At 32.6% G+C, this 16,133-nt stretch overlaps 2 protein-coding genes across 3 annotated transcripts in view; one reads left to right on the top strand and one right to left on the bottom strand.

Annotated features, from left to right (window-relative positions):
• Positions 1–11,446, top strand: part of LOC141461080 (luciferin sulfotransferase-like) — a 62,426-nt gene extending 50,980 nt beyond the window's left edge. Inside the window, exon 7 of one of the 2 annotated variants that reach the window (XM_074141760.1) lies at positions 8,004–11,446. In XM_074141760.1, the coding sequence (XP_073997861.1) occupies positions 8,004–8,318 (315 nt within the window). In that variant the 3' untranslated portion in view covers positions 8,319–11,446. The remainder of the gene's footprint in view (positions 1–8,003) is intronic. The other variant, XM_074141759.1, reaches the window with a different exon arrangement.
• Positions 1–16,133, bottom strand: part of LOC141461079 (cholecystokinin receptor type A-like) — a 428,938-nt gene that overhangs the window by 213,361 nt on the left and 199,444 nt on the right. The window lies entirely within an intron of this gene.

Genomic DNA, 16,133 nt, shown 5'->3' with positions numbered 1-16,133 from the left:
CATTAAATTAAGCATTAAATTTCCTACTTTAATTCTTAATAAATCAATTCAAACATTAAAAAATATTTGAACATGTGAAATTTGTTGATAGCTTATAAAAAGTAGCTCCAGAAGCTGTGTAAACTCACAAAAAATCTTTTGCATTTTTACCTTTCTAAGAGTATATTTTGCAACTGTGAAAATTTCTACCGTTTGATGAAAGATTCCAATCAGGAAATAGAATAATGCGGGTGAATATAGTATAATCGTAAAGAGTCATAAAGTCATAAAGATTGTCTAAATTTCAAATTATTGAAACTTCCTATTTACGATTGATGATGGTGCTAGCGTTAAAATCTAAAAGAATTATATTCGATTATTGAAACTTATCAAGTTCTACATCGTTCACATTAACCAGTTAAGCGCGTTTGACGTGTATACATGTCATAACATGTGTATACACGTCAAACCAAATCTCTGTTACGGGTGCGTTCGACGTGTATACTCATTGTGAAAAATATAAAATTGCCATTAACTATAAAAACTCGAAATTTTAATAAAATACAATAAGAATATTATTTGGTGGGATGTTTCCTTTATCTTACCAATAGAATTGCTAAGTATTTTATACGGAGGGGGATGGTGGGAGTCAGCCAAATGTTAAGTGGTTGGTACATGTTTGGTCTCCGCATTAGAGATTGGGAATTACGCACACAAATAGAAGCTCTCAACCCTTGTGCAATGCCGTTTTTACCTTAGATAGAGATTCAGACCCTCAGTACGAGCATGATTTCATTTCGCACAGAGTTCAAAGCTCTTTTTCTTCCTTGTAAGCTTTCTAAGCTAAAAAGCGCAAGTTTTTTTTTTTGAGATTTGGCAATCTCTAGATTTGTTTATAAAGGGATGATTATTTTTTTAATTACCAATTATTAACTATTTTATACTTATTTAACTATGATTTATTAAAAACTTATTGAAGTATAATATTTTTAAAAATGGACTATATTAATGATAATCGTAAGGTCGGGATTTTTGAGTAAAAAATAATAATACTAACAAAATATTAACATTGGATTCTTGTACGAGGGTCGTTTGAAAAGTCCGTGCAAAGTCAGAGAGATAGCACCACTGGCGCGTATCGAGGTTATGTTTAGTAAGTAGCATCTCTTGGAAGAACACACACCAAGTTTCAGCCAGATCGGTCTATTTCTTTGTGTTTGGCATTCGTTTGAATCGAGGAAGTCGAGTGATTTTCAAAAAATGGACGAAAAAGAATTTCGTGTGTTGATTAAACACTACTTTATGAAAGGCAAAACGCCTCAGGAGACTAAAGAGAAGCTTGATAAACATTATGGTGACTCTGCACCTTCGATTAGAACAGTTTATAAGTGGTTTCAAAATTTTCGGAGTGGCCATTTGGGCACAAGTGACGCTGAACGTTCTGGACGCCCTGTTGAGGTTACTACTCTAGAAATAATTGATAAAATCCATCATATGGTGATGGATGACAGAAGAGTGAAGGTGCGTGAGATTGCTAGTGCTGTGGGCATCTCGAATGAACGGGTACATAATATTTTGCATCAACATTTGGACATGACAAAGCTATCCGCAAGATGGGTGCCGCGATTGCTCACGCTTGACCAAAAACGAAATCGTGTGAAGTGTTGCAAGGACGGTTTGCAGCTGTTCCAGAAGAATCCGCAGGACTTTAAGCGTCGTTTCGTCACTATGGATGAAACATGGATACATCACTACACTCCTGAGACCAAAGAACAATCTAAACAATGGGTTACCAAGGGGGAATCTGCGCCAAAAAAGGGAAGACCGTTCCTTCGGCCGGAAAGATTATGGCGACTGTCTTTTGGGATTCGCAAGGAATAATCCTCATCGACTATCTGGAAAAGGGTAAAACTATTACAGGTGCATATTATTCATCGTTATTGGACCGTTTGAAAACCGAGCTGCAAGAAAAACGCCCACGATTGGCCCACAAAAAAGTCCTTTTCCATCACGACAACGCACCAGCTCATACCTCAGCAGATGTGGTCGCAAAATTAATGGAAATAGGGTTCCAACTCGTTTCACATCCCCCCTATTCTCCATACTTGGCTCCCTCGGACTACTATTTGTTCCCCAATATGAAGAAATGGCTGGCGGGAAAAAGATTTTATTCAAACGAGGAGGTGATTGCAGAAACGAATGGCTATTTTTCAGACTTGGACAAATGCTATTATTCGGAAGGGATCAACAAACTAGAGCAGCGTTGGACGAAGTGTATAAGCCTAAAAGGAGACTATGTTGAAAAATAAAAAAGGTTTACCCCAAAAAATTAAGTAGTTTTTATTTTTGCACGGACTTTTCAAACGACCCTCGTAGATTAGCATGCTTGGTGGCATTTTACTCTAGTTTTCATTTGCTATAGGTTGTTTTATTTTCATTTTTTTGGTTACACTGGTTATATTATACTTATACGAGTATACTCGTATTTGTGTTTGAGTGTACCTACTAGTATAATTATGGTCACATATTGTATAATATTATATTTTCAGTTGAGCAATGTAGCATTGTTTTAAGAACTAGCATTGTAGCAGTATGTCTTGTCTAATTGGCACAAGTACTCTGGAATTAACCTATTACCTGCCATAGGCCCCATTTGGGGATCATGGCTTTATTTAGGTTTTTCTGTCGGCAGAATTGGAAGTTTTGATACTGTACCCTTCTATATCTTTAATAAAACAGTGTGTAAACATTTTAAGTGAGTTTGGAATAACTAGAGTTTTTTTAACTAAACAATAATGTTTTGAAGTTGTCAACACGCAAGGTGAGCGGTAAGAATAATTATGACCGAGTTCACTATTTAAAAAAATTATCAACGAATTGGAGTTAAAAACTTATTCTGCATTTAATATGTGCCATATATCTTTAACTTTTGAAACATATAGTTTTCTTCCCAAATGAAGCCTTTAGTTTCGAGTATTGACCTTATATTTAGTGATCCCCATTTGGGGCTTATGGCTGATGGAGGTACATTTTTTTGTGAAATCAGTTTTTTTGTTTCTCCAGCTATGGGTTCGAAACAATTCACTTTGGGTGAACTTAGAATCAATAGAAAATGATCCCTATTTTCTAGAATAATTTGATGATGGAATTGAGGGCAGTGATGTTATGCACGTCATGTAGTTACCACCAGATAAAGTAGCTGCTCTGACTGATGACGAGGAGAGTGATGAGAATGTCTTAGAATCTACAGTCCCAAAGAACCTACCAGGACGTATCGAAATTCATAACAATCTTCCTAAAGAAGGTATCAATGAAGAATTACCTTGCCCGCCTAAAAAAGCTAAAAAATGTCACCAAAAAAAAAAAAAAAAATAGCCTGTAAGGTCATCTTGGAAGAAAATGAAGTGATTTCTTCAAACTCTTTGAAGGTAATAAGGTAACTTTAAAAAGAGAGGAAAAAAGAAAAGGTTCTTCGAGGAAAATCACCTGTAAGGATGCTCGAAACCCTGATATCAGAAGACAATGCTGAATATCGTGAAAGTGAGTGTGTATCTGACGCTGCCAAAATAATAGTCATAAAATCCAGTTTTCTATAGATTGCCTTCGTAAGTTTACTCTATTCCTCCTGCTTACTGGATACCTTTCTCTTCCGCAAGAGCAGATATATTGGTACGAGGATGAAGATGTGGAAAACTTAGGAAATGCATTGTAGGGATACATGTAGAATGTACGGAAAAATGGCACTCCTATTTTCAAAAATTTGACAATTCTTATTAATTTTTTTTAAACTTAATATTTTAAACCCTTAGGTTCATTCTTTCAATAATAAAATGATCTCTGTTGATGAATATAGTTAGTTTTTACAAAGATCAAATGTTTTTTAAAAAATGATTTTTTGAACCTGTAGTTGCCATAATCCCCAAATGGGACTTTTCAAAGAAATTCATTTTTTTAATAAAATGAAATGTTTAAAAACTATTTATTTAATACTGGAGTTATTAAAAAACTATATTTTTTGAAAAAATAGTAAAATTTCTCAAAAAACAAAAATTTGGCAGTTAATGGGTTAACAGCAAAATGAAACAAACAAAAAATAAAGACCTGCATTTACCATTTAAAGAGAAATGGAGGTTTAATATGATCTAGAAAATATCAGTTTACCAACTTAAGAAACAAAATTATTTTTAACAAAAATAAAGAACAACTTTAAATAAAGTTGTTATTTAAAACAGAATAAAACATCAAAGAATTCTTTGAATTTTGAAGAATTCTGTAAATAAAATTTAGAAGCATCTTAAACTTAAGTCTACAAGGGAAAAAAATATAAATATTTAAAATAAAAAACTTCTAGAGAACACTCGCACTGTTACTAAATGCAATTTGGAGATTTGTTTCAAACTTGATTGATCAAAATTTAATTATTAAGAAATTTCCAGTTTCAAATTCATCATCTTCGAATTTTCCTTTTAATTTCAAAAAATATAACTAAAATATAATATTAATTAGACTTATGAAGCGCAGCATTGATATTAGAAAACTGAAATGAAATTAGATAGAAAAAATCTAATAAAAGGGATAAAAGAAGTTCTTGGTAACTTTGTCTTGGCAATCAATAGCGGATACAGCTCTCCTTCAGTCATCCTCCAAGAGAACTTCTTCCGGCGCAATGCCCGGAAGAGCTAATACGTGACATTGGAGCCGTCTTTTAAGATTATCCCAAACATAATCATTAGTTTTTAGCAGTCAATTGATTCTTTCAATTCCCAAGATATTCTCATTGGTCATGAGTTACCAAACTAAAATAAAAAAAAAAAAATGTAATGTGGCCAGAGATTGACATTATACAGGGTGTTCATTTTAAGACGGCTCAAATGCACTTCATACTTAAACTGAGCAAAAAATGGTAGTGGAAAAATTTGTTGCCAGTCACCTCTAGTTTCAGAATATGTAACTTGATTTTTAGATTCCTGCCCGCATACGCGGCTGACGCGCGACGAAAAGTGAGTGTTCGCAGTTGACCCGCATTTTCATATAGACAGTTATAAAGAGTATAAAAAGTTATGAAAGAAACCGGAAACCGCAATTCGATATCATTAAAATTAAAGGTGCTAGGCCAGTTCAAAATCTGGTATTTATTAACCATATTTCAATTATTTAACTTGTTATCAAAGAGAAAGAAGAGCACGCGATAGGTCATTTTTATGTATTTTTTCATCCTCTTTCTACTGAAAATATTGTCACGGCAGTAAAGCTAGTATTTAGCTAGGAGGTTATCAACTGCTCTTTGTATCTGAGGAAGCACTTTTGAAAGCACACTACATGCTGCACAAGCTGCGTATTAAGAAAAATACTAGCTTTACTGCCTTTAATTTTGAAGATATCGAATTGCGGTTTCCGGTTTCTTATACATATTTAGTTATTATCACCTTCAAATATACACCCCACCCCTATCCCTATAACGCTCCATGATAATTTACCATTGTTCGAAACAGTGCTGGAAGTCTTTTTCTGTGAGCTCCTGCATGACGCGTGCCACTTTTTCTTTCACACCTTCAACGGACTGAAATCGTGTTCCTTTTAATGCAGATTTGTCTTTGGGGACCAGATAGAAAGTCACATGGGTCCAGGTCAGGCGAATAAGGCGGATGGCCTAAAACTAAGATGTTGTACTTGGCTAGAAACGTCTTGACAGACAATGCAGTGTGAGCCGGCGCGTTGTCTTGATGGAGAACCCATGAATTGTTCTTCCACAAATCGGGTCGTTTTTTCCTTACTCTTTCACGGAGTTGAGCAAGCACCTCACGGTAGTAATGTTGATTAATTATAATCGACATTTTCATCCGTTTTGGAAGGGCGACCCGGGCGGTCATCATCTCCGACGTCTTCTCGGTCATCTTGGAAACGCTTGAACCACTCAAAAACTCGCGCACGTGATTAACATTCATCACCATAAACTTCTTTTAATAAAAGATAAGTTTCAGTAGCGGTTTTACCAAGATTCACGTGAAATTTCACGACTATTCTTTGCTCTACTACGTGTGTAGTATCATGTTATCGGCAAAACGAAACTAACACCTCTTACACAAACGACGGTTCCGGTCATACAGATTTCTCTACAAACACGTGAGACGCTGCAATCGAACGAGAAGGCTTTACGCTGCACAGCTGTCGGTCTTTAGGATTTGGCGTATGTATAGTTCTTCTGTAGCCGCATCAGTCTCGTTATTTAATAGCCACAACTCGTATGATGGAGCACGTGAAATAGTTACCTGATTTTTTCTACCGCTCTTGATCATTTCGTGCTCAGTTGGATTTAGCTGTATAGAATCAGATAAGAGTGATGAATATTTAGAAGACAGATGCCACCCAAAAAGAATCAATTTCAGAAATAGAAGTGTTTTGTTTTTTATTTAATAAATATTTAAGTGGGCCCTGGGTTAATGGCGAGTATAGGAAAAATGGAGTTTCGCAAATACTTTGAATTAATAACAGATGAAAGATTTACACCAATTTATTACGCTGCCTAATTTTGAATAGTAGTGTGTGAATAAGAATAATCATGTATTGCATAATTTAGTTGATATTTTTAAACTTAGGAGTCCATTAAAGACTAAAATCTATTTCGAAAATACTTCTTTAAAAAGATAATTTACCTGATTAAAGGCGTTACCTGTGTAACCTTGAATTTAATCTCATCAAAAGGTTAGACTGCTGAATTAGTTGCTAAAGAGGGCAAGAATGGGTGCAAAGTAATTGGTTGAAGGTGCTTCAATTAAGTTAAATTAAATGAAATAAGTACATTTTAGATGTTGAAGCAATAAAGTATCCTGTTTTAGAATAACTTTTTAGATTACCGCTCGTTTCTGTGATTTTAGGAAACCATTTTTCTTAGTTTCCTACTCTATCTTTAATTCTATCACTCACCAAAAGTGAAATTTATAAAATATTATCTAATAATATACAGCTATAAAGGAGGGTTTGCCCTATATTATAAAGAAAATTTGGGAATTTTATCTTTTATAGAAATAGAGAAAAAAATTGTCAAAGTTGGGTGTTTTTCAACGTTACGCTTTTTCGGGTAGTTTTTGACGATCAACCCTTATACAACTGTCCTACCGGACAGTTTTAATTAATGCACTCGCTCAATTTCGGAGGTCCTGCTGGTTGTCTCTTAGATATTCTCTTTCTAGGAGCCAAAACACTCACAAATATACTCCAAATTTGGTAAAAAAAAAACACTTTTCTCGCTCATGGCCTTTCCATTGAAAACAATTTCGAAAAATTGACTCGATAGCAGTAAGGAGGTTGATTAATTAAAACTGTCCGGTAGGCGAGTTGTATAAGGGTTGATCGTCAAAAACTGCTCAGAAAAAGTGTAACGTTGAAAAACACCCAACTTTGACAATTTTTTTCTCGTTTTCTATAAAAGATAAAATTCCCAAATTTTCTTTAAAATCCTCCTTTATGACTGTAATTTTTTTTTGCAACAACATAGATTAAACAGATTTCGAGAAATACGTCGCTGAAAATGAGGAAAAACGGCATTTTCAGAAAATGTTCTTGTTCTTGTTACCTTTTTTTGTAAACAACGTAGCGCTCAAACGCGCGAACCGATTCCCATGAATGAGATATCATGCGATTCGGAATTTTATGTAGATGTGCCTTTTGGGGGGTCTCGATGCTGTACATTGAATGGGAGAGGAGTTACCCCCCTTTATATAAGGCCCCTTCCAAAATTATTAATATTACTAATTACTCAGTAAATCTTGGCCCAATTTTGATAAAAATTTGGTAGGATGATAGGGTTAGGGTTCCCCTAGGTAACATTAAAGCTGCTTCTTACACTCGTTAAGGGGGAAGTATAACAATCGTTTGAAATTATCAACACGTGAACCGATTTTCATGAATGAAGTGGTCATTCGAATCGAAATTTTGTACAGATTGTTAATAAAGATAATGTCATTATTTTTTCTTATTTATCTTTGTAAGGAACACTAATATTTATACTTTTCCATTTTTTCTAGGACTTATCATCAGTAATTCGTAAAACAGCTAAATTTCTAGGCAAATCATTAAATTCTGATCAAGTTGAAAAATTGGCCGATCATTTATCATTTGAAAAGATGAAAGCGAATAGTGCAATCAACGGTGAAGAACTTATAAAAGAGGTTAAACAAAGGCATGGATTAGACCCATCAGATCCCACTTTAACGTTCATCAGAAGAGGTGAAATAGATTCATGGAAGATAGAAATGTCACCGGATGTTGCTAGACAATTTGATATTTGGACTAAAAAAATGACTAAGGGTACAGTATTGGAATCTTTGTATAATAATTGACATGGCAAGAAGGTAACAATGATGCGAGAATAAATTTTAATTATTTACCCACTGATAAAAAAAGCAATTTAATTCAAAATTTATAATATCTTGAAAGCAAAAAACAAAATTGTTTAAATGAAAGTGAATTTTTCTATTGTTTTATATTAATAAAATAAATAATATAAATGATCAGTGTCAAGAGGTGATTCAGTGTTCAGACTGCACTCAAAATCATGTCCCCTTTTTGAAATTCCAATCAAAAATATACAATAACAATTATTATAATACTGAATAGGTAGTTGGGCGATAGCTCTGCCTCAAAAAAAATAGGCGATTACCTGCCTATTTTTTTTTTTTTTTTTTTTTTTTAAATAAAAGGATCTGTGATAAAACCGAATTAAAAAAAAAAATATATTATTTTGGTATTTTTTGTTTTAAAGTCGTACCAATTTATATTATTATTTTGTATTTAATGGAGAAGCTTATATAACAAAATAAGAGCTCAAGATTTACAAAAAAAAAATTAATGTTTTCTGCAAAAATATTCCATTAATTTTTTAATGAACTAAACCTAAAACCGAGTGGAGGCAGGAGAATCTATTTTCTGAAAAAACTGAAACTGAATCGATTCATCTGTGTTGGAAAGATCCAACACTTTTGTTGCTTTGAGAAGCAAAGGTTCTGTCCACTAGGTCGATATGGTGTACTAAGGCATCATTTATACGCCATTAACTAGTTCCGGTGGACTAGATCTGACTTCTTTCGCAACGTTCATTTATTTTCATTTTGTCAAGAAGAAGGAGGTTGGCAAGAAGTTTCCTTGTACATTATATGCCTATAAATATTTATAAAAAAAAAAGAAGTAGCCTAAATTTCTCTCTCTATAAATTTATAATTATAACTAGAAATATAAGATAAGATTGCCAAATAAGATTGTGAACAATGAAAGATTAAATGAAACTGTAATAAAATATTTTGAATGTTAAATTAAATCATTAAAGGTTCGAAGCTTTTTTAAGACATCACTTACTGCCAATTTTTAGCTTTTAAGTTTCAAGATTCTAAAATATTTTGCTTTTTATACATTTACTTTTTCAAATTAAAAAAATGGATATTTCCTTAAAAAGTGTTTTTCAATGTAAATGATACAATTGTTTCACTCGAAACAAACAGCCTTCGACAAGTTAAAAGACACATCCATATCTATTAAAAGTGATAAAAAATGCTTTAGATGGCTTTGACTACCTAAATTCGACATTAGAGTTGTATTAACTGCAGCAATACTTATTATAAATTTGTTGAAGCTATGCAATAAATCGACCTAAATCGCTCGCGCCTAACTATGACATGTTTGATTTCTTCGCTCTTATCGCGCTCAATTTGTAAAGGTTATTATTGCTCATAGGTTATGAATATTGTTACATTTATTGGTTTAGTTTGTTTAAAGAAACCTCTGTGGGACCATAATACATATTTGCGAAGCTACAATAGTTTTCAACAATTAATAATTAATAGTTAAAATTAATTAACAATTAGTAGTTATGGAGAATTGAGGTAATTTTTGCTACATTTAATTTGGTTCTCAATCCCTTAATGCTAACTTTCATCTAAATACTAGGCAAAATTAAATTACATTTTCACGTCCTACTACTTCTGATCAGGACGAATTCTCCAATCCTTCTTCTGTAGCGTCGTACTACTCCAGTTTTTCAGATGAACAACATTAATTTACGACAAATCATGGAGTAGTGATTTAATAAAATTATTGTTTTTTTTTTTTTTAATTGACTAATTTCTTTTTATCTGCATATATTTCTATTTTGTTACCTTAAAGTAACTGCTAGGATTAATGGGGTTACACTGGGTTAGTATGTAATCAAATGTTGATATAGACATTCGAAAATACGCATGAAACTTGCCAGGATGCTCCCGAAGTTGTTGGTACAAGTGATGAAATTCACCAAGTTCATTTCTAGACTTATTTAAATCATGTACACTGCAGCTCCTACTACTAAGCTGCTGTAAATACCAAAGTTTCAAGGAAGAATTTTCATATAGAAATAGTTCCTCCATCTTGTTTCGTCGAAAGGAGTAACGCGACTAAACTCGTCACTATGTACATGCTACTCTTTGCTCGCTGCTCGTCGCTCTCTTTGATCTGAAGCAGCTATCATCACCGCTTAGCTCGCCGCTCCACTATGTTTCCAGCCTACGCGAAACCAAGCTAATGCAGAGGCCCCCAGAGAATTTTTTGTCACTGAATAGTAAACTACTTTTTAAGATCTACAGAATTTTTTTAAGTATAAGATAGGGGTAAAAACAGTGAAAAGCAAGCAATACAAGTATAGTTTTGTTATCTGGTAATTAAAGTCGTTTTTTTTTAGAATTGACAGAATTTAAGTACGTAATCATTGAATGCTTTTCAATTGGAGCTTGAAGAAGTATGTAATTTAGTACTTAAATCTGTTGCTAAATATCTTTACTCAAATGCGTTAAATAGGTTCTTATGTTCCATGTGATCATAAAAAAAATGAAATAACCTATTCTAATAACAAAACTTCATTTATTATTAGATAATTTTTACTAAAAAATGAACTGGTTTAAGAAATTTTAACCATTTAATTTAGTAAAATAAATATCTTTTTAAACCTTAAATGTCTTCACTTATAAATAATCATTTTCCAACTAACCAACTTTGTTCTGATTAGTACTTGTTCTGATCAAGTTAAATTTATTTCTGACTCCACTAAAAATTACGGTTGACCTCATTATTTATCATAGGTGATTAATTAATCTTTTCAATTGTTTGAACAACTGTCACAATTTAACTAAAAAGTCATAATAATAATAATTTGGTAACTTGTATCGAAATGGACAGCATGAATTTTATTTTATTTTTAATTTAGTTATCTATTTCTCCGCTAGGGATTTCAAATTACAATTTCTAAAGGAAGAATTATTACTGCGAATCATGCAACATTCCAACTGTTTTTTACGTTGACGTTTTAAAATTAAGAACAATTACTTGTAGAAACTTTCATGAAGTGATAATGTTTACATCTATTATCAGATGTTTCTAAATTATTGCTGATTAACCATTACAGTTCATCATTAGATATCTTTCAATGAAGGTTATAGAAAATTTATATCTCAAGATTTTTCAAAAATTCAGCTCACCAAGAAACAGGCTATTGATTCTAATCATCCTGTTGAGGATGCTGTAAAGGTTCTCTAAATAAATCATTTTTTTTTTTTTCGCTTATACTAATCAAAATAGAGATGTAGCTATATTATCATTGATGGTGATTTAATAATATCTGAAACCTCATTTGATTTTAATTAAAAATAAGTGATGATAATTGTGTTTTCACTAATAAATATTAGTTACCATAGTAACGATTGCTTTTATAAGATTTAATTTAAGATTTATTTAATATACTCGTAAATAAAGTAAGGCTTTTATATAAATTATATAAAAATTTTGAAATGTAAAATGTCTGGTTGTTAATTGAATAATTATATTAATTTTTAGTTTACTAAAATTTTTAATAAATTACTTGGCAAATTTTTTGTCATTTAAAATTAAGAAATTATAATTTATACTACATATTTAATATTTATTGTATTGAAATATTTAATGTAAACAAATAAATAGTTTTTAATACGAATAAAAAGTTATTTATTTGTTTATCTCGGCCATCTGGATTGCTTTGAAAGGTAAAAGGCTCTCACTTTGGTGTAATGAAGTTACGACCAAGTATGAATCTAATTGGAAGTGAGGTTCCTTCACGTGGCATGCCTTTTGGAGTTCAAAGTGTACTAGCTACAAAACAACGTTTATACCTAAGCAACGAAAAGTCAATGCTCTGTCCATCTGTAATGATTATGGTGAGTTTTGGTTAATCAACTAAGTTGTCGTTTTACCTTTGCCATGAAATGTACGTAAAAATGTAAGAGAAAGAATAGTGCGCTGTAACATAACAGTAGAGATCCAACCATAATAAATCTTAGCCAGATTGAGGGGCCACGATAGTCTATGGGCTTAGAAGCGAGGCCCTCAAAGCTAAGGGTACGTTTACAACGGAGCTGTGAGTATAGATGATAGCAGAAATGATAACTGATAGAGTAAAATAAAATCGCTGATTAGTGTGCACAACGGAGCTGTGATACATGTAACATGTCGAGTAGTGAAGAAGAGTTTTTATGTTCAGCAGCAACGAAATGGTATATTTTAAAGAAAAAACGCTTTAGAAAATATCATGTACATCCCATAAATAAAAAACGAAGTACTTTGGATAAATTTCACCATTTATATAAGGAACTTAGAAATTATCCGGATCGTTTTTTTGAATATGTGAGGATGGGTCCACCCACATTCGACTATATTTTAGGAAAAATAAGGTCAAAATTAAGAGAAAACTTTGGAAAAATTGTCATGGAAATCCTATAACCATAGAAGAAAAACTAGTGATTACTCTTAGGTTAGTAATGATTTTATTGAAAAAAAAACAACAAATAAATACGCATGAAAATAAATGTAAGCACGATTTAAAAAACAAAATATTGTTTAAAAGTAAATAATAAAATAATAACCAAAAATAATGAGTAAAGACAGCACTAAATAATTTTTCGACGTCCATTTTGAAGTTCCGATACTGGAGTTCAGCTAGCAGAAAAATGAAAAATTCAATTCTATCATCTATGCTCACAGCTCCGTTGTGAACGTACCCCCTAAGAAATATTGTGTGCTACAGAACTCGAATCCCGATTCTAGACCTTGGATTTTATTTAATGGTTAATAGAAGAATTCATTGTAAAGAACGTTTGGTAGTCGCCTCCAACCACAACACTTAATTTGTTACGTTATTCGTAAAGTTCGCCTCAAAAAATAGGTATTACATTATTTTTCTTATTTTCTCAGCCAGATTAAAACTACTATTCTCACCACCTACCGCATACACTATTTAGTTTAGTGGTTTTTAGCACAAAATTGTAGGGTAAAGTGCCCAAATTTCGTTCCTGCGCCTAATTTCGTCGCCCTATTTAAAACAATCGCCAATTATTGCACACTAATGGCAATTTTAAGAAAGCTACATTGAGGCAAGCAGTAATCGTTTGGAAACGTCAACTCGGGGTATGGTTCATGTCCAGCCGAGTTTTGAACTGTTATATTTTTAGTCATAATGAGTGGTTATATTTGGTAGTGTTTCAAAACCAGTATTCCAGTCTTTTAAAGGTTCGTTCAAATGTTCATGTTGCTTTGGGCATGTCACACATTGTCTTTATTTTGAAATTCTGCAACGAAACGTCAGTTCATTCATGTGCTGTTTCTATAGTGGTAGCCATCTTTAAAAATGTAATTGTTCCTAATTCCGTCCCCTTAAGTAGTCTAAATTTCGTCCCGGGGACGAAATTTAGAACATTATTTTTATTTCATATTTGAAAAAGTTATAGAAAACAGTTGATTATTTGCTTTCGATTTAGATGGCAAAACATAAACAATGAAATCCTAAGGCAATGGTAGAAGCAGTGATGGCGGTGAGAAAAAAAGAAATGGGATACAAAACGGCAGCAAAGACATTCCAAGTTCCAAGAGCAACGCTGAAGGATTATGTCCAATCCTCATTAGAACCAGAGGATATGGTTAATAGAAATATTGGCCGACCAACAGTTCTGCCCAAAGTCATGGAGCAAATGCTTGCAGAATACTGCCTGACAATAGAAGAAAACTTCTACGGGTTAACTGTCGGAGACTTGCCTCGTATGGCGTTTCAGTCAGCTAAGAAGAACAATTTGCCTCACCTTTTTTCTGCAACAAAGCAAAAAGCGGGTTGAAAATGAGTACGGCTATTTCTCAAACAAAAGACATGCCAGTTTTTTCACAAACAAAAACAATTTGTTTGTGAAATTTGTTCAGAGTTTTGTCTTTTCATCTTATTTGAGATTTGTTATATCAATATATAGTATATTGTAAAAACACAATATTCTTTATTACCCAATATTTTTTAATTTAATTTCTTTTATTACTTGTGGCCGAGGGGACGAAATTAAGATCACTTTTTTTAAACAATATTATTGCAAAAATCAATAACTGAATCTTCAAGGTAACAACAGAAATTTTGTCGAAGTTATTATTACTTTTTATTTTACAATAAAATTCAATATACTGAAGGGGGGACGAAATTTGGGCAATTTACCCTAATCATTTCACTACGAAAAAGTGATATTAGGGTCTAGCGACTTCTGTCACAACACTAGCGAGAATCTTTTAATTTGATAAAAAACTTCTTAGAGTGAAATAAATTTGTTTTATGTTTTGCCCACATTTTCTTGTTACTTTTAAGGTTTTATCATACTTTAAAATGTTCCCTTTTTATATGAGAATAGATAAGCGTGTACACAGTTCAATTTCTTTCCTAAGTTATCCCTTAAAATAATCATTGTATTCATGCAACTTATTCTACAATTTCATAAACTTTTGAAAACATTCTCTCCTACCCATTATCTAAAATAAGTCAACCTTTAAACGATAAAAGTTCATGAAGAGATACCGACTATTGTTTCAAATGTCAACGTGAATGAATACTCTCTAGAATAAGATATTTACCTGTTATTAAAAGTAAATATTACAGTAATTTATTAGATTCAAGGCTAGTTATTATGTGTAACAAGTAACTTTCGTACATGAAGTCCCAAAATTAGGCCAGTGATAGAATGTAAACACGGAGTCATACTTATTTAAAGGTAGTAGTGCAAATACAAGAGGAAGAGTTAGAAATTAAAACCAAGTTATTGTGATTACCATAAAAGGTAACTTCCGTCTCTAATGTTCCAAAACCAGTCCAGTGTTAGAATGAATACACACAGTCACATATATTTGAAGGTAGAATTGCAAATACACGAGGAAAAATAAGGTATTCAACCCAAGTTAGTATGATTCAAAGGAAACTTCCTTCTACAAAGTCCCCCAAAATTAGTCTAGCAGTAGAATGTATACAAAGAGTCATTCTTAGTAGAATGTAGAAATGCAAATACAAGAGGATAATGTCAAAATTAAAACCAAGTTAGTATCATTAAAGATATCATCTCTAAAATCCCAAAACTGGGCCAGTATTAGAATGTACAGACAAGGATCGCTCTCATTTGGAACTTTAATGTGCAAAAACACGTGGAAAAATTAGAAATTCAAGTCTAGTTATTATGATTAACAAGTAACTTCCGTCTCTAATGTTCCAAAACCAGTCCAGTGTTAGAATATATAGAGTTATAAGCTCCACCCACTTTTTTTTTTAAACGGCGGGAAATTTCGAAAAAAATAAAAAACAAGTATTTAATCATTTTTAGTCTAGTTTATTTTCAGTGATTGACCCATTTTTTTAAACCCCTGTATCTCGAGATACAGCATCCAACTTTTGTTTTTCAAATGTAACGTTATATATTTTTTTTGCACATTTTTCTAGTATTTGAGCTCCTAAAAAAAAAAAATTTGAAATCGGTTAGATTTTTCAAAAGTTATGGTACTTTAGAGTATGAAAAACAAATTTCAGTTTACTTTCAAAATTACGTTATTTTGTTTAAAGAATCTGTTCAAACTGGGCACAATCAACGGATAGGCAAGCCAAAACTCTGGACTCCCACGCTTTGCTTGTAGCAGTACTTATGGTGGCGAAGTCAAGATCTAGGCAGGCTAGAGTTATTCGACGTTTCAGATCATCGACTGAAGCCACGGAATTAAGATTATTGTACACTTTACTTTTTAGATATCCCAACAAAAAATAGTCCATTGGGGTTAAGTCCAGAGATCGAGGTGGCCATTGGATGGGACAATGAGTC

Source organism: Rhodnius prolixus, unplaced genomic scaffold (assembly GCF_049639745.1).
Source record: "Rhodnius prolixus isolate KJV_2025 unplaced genomic scaffold, Rpr scaffold_6, whole genome shotgun sequence".
Lineage (NCBI taxonomy): Eukaryota > Metazoa > Arthropoda > Insecta > Hemiptera > Reduviidae > Rhodnius > Rhodnius prolixus.
The sequence above is the reverse complement of the archived record's forward strand: the minus strand, read 5'-3'. Positions and strand labels throughout refer to the sequence as shown.